At 42.0% G+C, this 5,573-nt stretch overlaps 1 protein-coding gene across 1 annotated transcript; it reads left to right on the top strand.

Moving 5' to 3' along the window:
• Positions 1 to 958: 958 nt before the first annotated feature.
• On the top strand, positions 959 to 5,248 carry ino80c (INO80 complex subunit C). The gene is made up of 5 exons (XM_050046455.1): positions 959 to 1,242; positions 2,958 to 3,074; positions 3,167 to 3,278; positions 3,761 to 3,828; positions 3,922 to 5,248. The coding sequence occupies exons 1-5, from the start codon at positions 1,063 to 1,065 to the stop codon at positions 4,051 to 4,053; spliced, it is 609 nt and encodes a 202-aa protein (XP_049902412.1). The 5' UTR covers positions 959 to 1,062; the 3' UTR covers positions 4,054 to 5,248.
• The last annotated feature ends 325 nt before the right edge of the window (positions 5,249 to 5,573 follow it).

Raw genomic sequence — 5,573 nt, forward strand, 5'->3', positions numbered from 1 at the left:
TGGGAGAGTGGCTCCAGCAGATTCCAGATACAACATCTGAGGTCTCTGTCCAGAAGAGTGCAGTCATAGCTAAGAGTCACAGCTAAGATACTGACTCTTAAAAATCTCAATGGTGGGGGAGAACCGGGTGGGAGGAGGAAGAGAATTCCACAGTTTTGGGGCAGCAATAGAGAAACTCCTCTCCCCATAACACTTAGTCCTAGATCTCAAGACTGATAAAAACCTTTGATCGGAGGATCTTATCTCTCTGGCTGTGTGATATGGGGACAGGAGTTCTGTTAAGTAGGAGGGGGCAAGACCATTGTGTGCCTTATATACAAGCATCAGAATTTTAAAATCAATCCTGTAGCTAACAGGCAGCCAGTGTAGTGAGGCAAGAATGGAGGTGATGTGCTCCCTCTTCTTTGACCTTGTCAAAAGACCTTGTCACTTTAGTTTGGTGTGATGTCGGGATTACTACAGGAGTGGAAATGTACAGAAAAATGCACATGTAATGACAGCGAGTAGCAGACTGACTGAATGTGGAGAAACTGAGGAATATTGTTGACATTGCATTTATTTTTCTGAAGACATCACAGGTGGATTGTCATCTGTTTTGTAAATGATTAGGGGTTTTAAAATGTACTTTTTTTAACCAAAAAAAGGGAAACATTTGAAGGTGTTTGTTATTTATATGATATCATGCTGTGGTTGTACTGGTCCGGCCCACCTGCGATCAAATTGGGCTAAAATGAGTTTGACACCACTGCCATAGATGCTGTATATGCTTCATACACTAAAACGAATTTATATATTTTTGTTATTTTGTTACACATTTTCAATTAAGATAATATATATTAATATATATAATAATATGCAGTCATATTAACACATTATTACTCGTTAATAATAATAATAATTACATTTTTATTACAGCGATTTCTAAATTTGATCCCGGAAGTGAAACAATTCCACATCCGGGTGAAGTGATATTTACAATCCGAATGAGTGACGGCTAATGCTAAGTATCCAGAGCTAAAGCTGTTCTTACATCGTATATTAAAACCACTTTGTTCACCACAAATGGCATCTCAGATCCCCATAACCGTCAGGGCCCCGCCGACAGCCGCCACCTCTGCCGCTCTCCGGGGGAAGAAACGTCCCGCAAGTCCGGCGGTGTCTGCCGCGCAGCAGGTCACCGGGACCGGGAGCTGCAGCATCAAGAAGAAGAAAGGGCTGCTGACAGTGACACCAGCAACACAGGTGACACGGTGAAGCTCATCAGACTATAATGGAGTGAATAGTGTAGGGGTTAGGTTTGTTCAGCTGCAAGGAAAATGCATAGCAACCAAGATGTGATGCTACTCAGGCTCAGCTTACAAACATTATTTTCGTTACTAATTAAACTGCAGAAACTTTTTTTGATTATTCACAGACAAAGAAAAGCAGCAAATCTTCACATTTGAGACGCTTGAACCCAGAGAATGTTTGACATTGTTGCCTGAAAACTGAATTAAAGGAGCAGTTTGTGGGGGAAAAAGTGCCATCTAGCTGTGAGGATTGCAACCAGCTGAAACTTCTCCTGGTTAGAATTTCGTCAGTGTTCATTGTTGGATAAGTTTTAACCAGGAGCAGAATTATCCGCACAGGTCTCCTTCTACCCAGAGCAAACAGATCTAGTGATTATAGTTGGTAAAAAAAAAAAAGAAGGAATAAAGCAGTTTCATGTTACATATCAGTGTTTCTGTGATGCTTTTTTTTCTCTGGTAACTTATTCTGAGAGCTCCTAATTTAGCCTAATATCTTTAAGTAAGGAGTCCTAGCATAGGCGTGATTTAGGAAAGTTCTTAGAGCAGCTCTGAGCTAGTGATGTGATGTTTGCGAATGAGCCGAGTCTTTGAACTGGCTCTTTAGAGTGAACGAGCCAGTTCGTGTTGATGACCCCCCTCGGTTAGAAACGAACGGTAGGAAGCTAACCCACTATCCGCTAGCACTTGTTTGTATTGACAGGCTTTTTGTTTATAAAGGGCATTGCTATGGCTACACCACCACTCTTTATATCTGTGGAGTCTATTCTGGGTCCACGTTACAATATCCAGATCATGTGTTTCCACATTTTCTCCTCTTAAGCATCTTGAAAGACCTTCTCACTGCACTCACTTTTATATTTACCAGGACCTAGTCTAAACTTTAAGGGGTAATTCTCAAATAACATCATAATCCTAAGACTTTTCGTAGAATTTTTACACAAGGAGCAACTTTTTGTACCAGGAAGATTTGTGAATACGACCCCAGATGTTCAGAAGGTTCTTACCAGGAGCTAAATTACCCACAGAGGTCTCTTCCTCTCCAAAACAAACAGACATGATGATTTAAAGTGGTAAAAACACTGAATAAAGCAGTTCCACGTCAAAAATCAGTGTCTTCGGATGCCATTTGTCTTGCTCTGGAGGGGCTGCTAACTATGGTGGCTGATGCGAACGGTCCTATCAAGAGCCAGTTTTGGCTCTGGGTTATTTGAGAAACATGGCGGTGCAACATGGTGATCTCCATGGATGAGGACCTGCTCCCTATGTAGAGATAAGCAGCTCATTTTAACACAACAAAACATGACGGTTGTTATTTTCAGGTGATTTTACACAAAAAAGACCCACTAATTTTATTTATTCCATTTCTACTAATATATCCCCCTAAATCCTACAAACTGAACCTTTAAACTATCAATCAATCATCTAAACACTGAGTAGATGTGTCAGATCTAAGGGCAGAAGCAAACAGTGCATCACAGAAACACAGTGCACAAAGTTGTACAAGTATCAGCGTCACAACAGCTACTGAGACAGTCATTAAGTTGTATCTTAAAGGTTCACTTCACACTGTGTTCAGCCAAGTGTAGATTTTGTTTACATTCAAAACACTTGTATAACAAGTAGCTTAAAATCAAATGCGATTGCTGTTCGTCTTTCATGTCTCATCAGATAACAGCCGTGGAGTCAGTGGCTGAGGTGAAGCCAATGGGAACAGCTGACTGCGGTCCAGCCGCCATCACAGAGCCCACAGCAAAGCCTCCGCCATTCAAAGACCCCACGTTTATGGTGAGCAACCACGTGGGTTTTAAGTTTATCTCCGTCTTTGGCTTTTCACTCAACTTCTCCCTCTTCTACTCCTCCTCTTAATCTTGGGGCAGCACTCGGGGATCGGTGGAGCAGCAGCAGGTAAAAAGAACAGGACCTGGAAGAATCTCAAACAGATTCTGGCCCTGGAGCGGACTCTACCCTGGAAGCTTAATGATCCCAGCTGTGAGTTTTTGTATCTTACTTTAACCTGGTACACACCATTATATCAAAACAAGTAGGCTCTGTCTAACCCCAGTGTCCAAGACATAAATTATTTTGTTTTATGAATAATTTTTAAGGTGTGCAACAAATCTTTGGTTTAAATGTTTTAAAGTTTGAAGCAAAAGTACATATTACTATTTTATAAAGTGACCTATTCTACCAGAGTTTAATATGAAACTGAATCTCACTAATATGTTGTGTCAAAACACTATTATCACCTATATATCTTACCAAAATCCATTCAAAATTATTTTTTGTTAATGTGGTTTAATGTTTGGGGCAAAAGTAGGCTTTGAAGGTTCTTTGCAGTACACTGTATTTCAAAGCTGTGTAATATTGCATTAAATATAAGACTGCAGTGATAAGTTCTTGTCACTTATAGAACAAATGGCCATTATAGTACAGCTTTAATCAGGAGCTCAATTTCCTTCCTGTGTTCACAGACTACAACATTGAGGCCCCTCCTTCTCTAAAGCCAACCAAGAAATATTCTGACATCTCTGGACTCCCTGTGAGTTGCTACATTTCCATTGTACAATCAACGAAATAACTTTCTTGGGCAGAATAAAGGACACACTGAATACCCTCTCTCGTCTTTCCTCAGGCAAACTACACAGACCCTCAGACAAAGCTACGCTTCACGTCCAGCGAGGAGTTCTCCTACATCCGTCTCCTCCCCACTGATGTTGTTACCGGCTACCTGGCGCTCCGGAAGGCAACTTGCATTGTACCCTGACGGCCGAGCGAGGCTTGAACCCTGAAACAGGTTCAAACCAGAACTGAACCTCTGTCAGTGTAGGAAGCCGTTGGAGAGGACAGGCTGCGATTAATGAGGACGCAAAGTGAAGACCGCTGAACTCACAGACTGGCCACCGCTAAACATCCGCACAACTGATTTCAAAGAAGGCAACCTGAGTCATAATTGTTACTGCGTAGGGCTGGGTGTTGTTTAAAATATTACGATTCTAGTACCAATACCAGTGCCCTTAAAGGGGTACAGATACCAGTAGAGTACTTAATTCGATAACCATAATATGAATACGGTGGCGTGTAGTGTAGCGATACTTTCAAATGTTTTGGTGGCATCTCGGTATGCTGAACTGCCAACCCCATCAAATACACCGTGCTCAACTTCATCACACCACAGACTCTATGTGTTGTAACGTGAGCTGCTGTCATGGGACTGTAAGCTCCACGCCGGGGACAGTTGTGAGAGTCCGCCCAGATGCACATACACAGTGATGGGGCTAACTGTTAGCATCATACAGCTAACATTAACTAACACTTATTAATGGTTAACAACAGCGTCAAGCCATTTCAGTGTCTGTGTAAGTTTGTTGGGACAGTTTTACAGCTTGCTGTTGGATGTTGGACACTGCTGCTGTGCTAGGTCATGCTAACTGGGCAGATGTTGAACAGGAAGAAGAAGAGCGGCTCCGGAGACGGCAGCAACAGAAAGTTTGCTAATTTCTGGAGGGGAGTCGGGATGGTACGGAATCAGACTCCCGACGCAAAGAGGATCAAGTGCAGCTATGGGGTCTACATGGGAGTCTACAAACTAATGAGTGATGTCTCATTAGTTTGTAGACTCCCATTTCGACGCCTTGAGTTCGGCAATTCGGTCATCGCCATCTTGGTTTTTTGAAGCCAGATGTGACCATATTTGGGCAAGAGGCTGGAGCTGTGGAGGAGCGATGGGTGGATCTGACTGAGAGCCGAGGACACTACTGGCAGACAGCCTGCCTGTCCTGCAGTTTTTGTTTGGCACTTGTGTGTTGGCTTCATTTTTCAGTCCCTAAAGTTGCTGCTTGGTCTGTACTTTAAAGGTATTCATTACTGACACCCAGCCTTGTTACTGTGCGATAAAATAAATGCAACAAATGTGAAATTTCTGTGTTTTTTTCCTCATTAAATAAAATCAGTGATTTCTTCTTTTACTTGTGAGATATTTTTGTCTTCCATAGCTGGATATTATAATGTCATCCTTTCTGGACAAAACACATGACTCTGTCAGGGTACAGAAAGAGTTTTTAAGTTAATTCAAAAGTAAGCAGTAGAATTTTAATTTTGCTCATTTGTTCAAATACATGTCTCCGTATCCTCAGTATTTTCCCATGAAGTGTTGCTATAAACCTTCGCATACATTTGAGAGTTTGGTGTGGATTACTCCTCCTTAATCCCTGGGAACACAGTTGTTTCTCAAGTACTGAATACAAGCATTACTGGCTATACTGCTGTGCGCCCCCTTGTGGCAAA

Source organism: Epinephelus moara, chromosome 6, assembly GCF_006386435.1.
Source record: "Epinephelus moara isolate mb chromosome 6, YSFRI_EMoa_1.0, whole genome shotgun sequence".
Lineage (NCBI taxonomy): Eukaryota > Metazoa > Chordata > Actinopteri > Perciformes > Serranidae > Epinephelus > Epinephelus moara.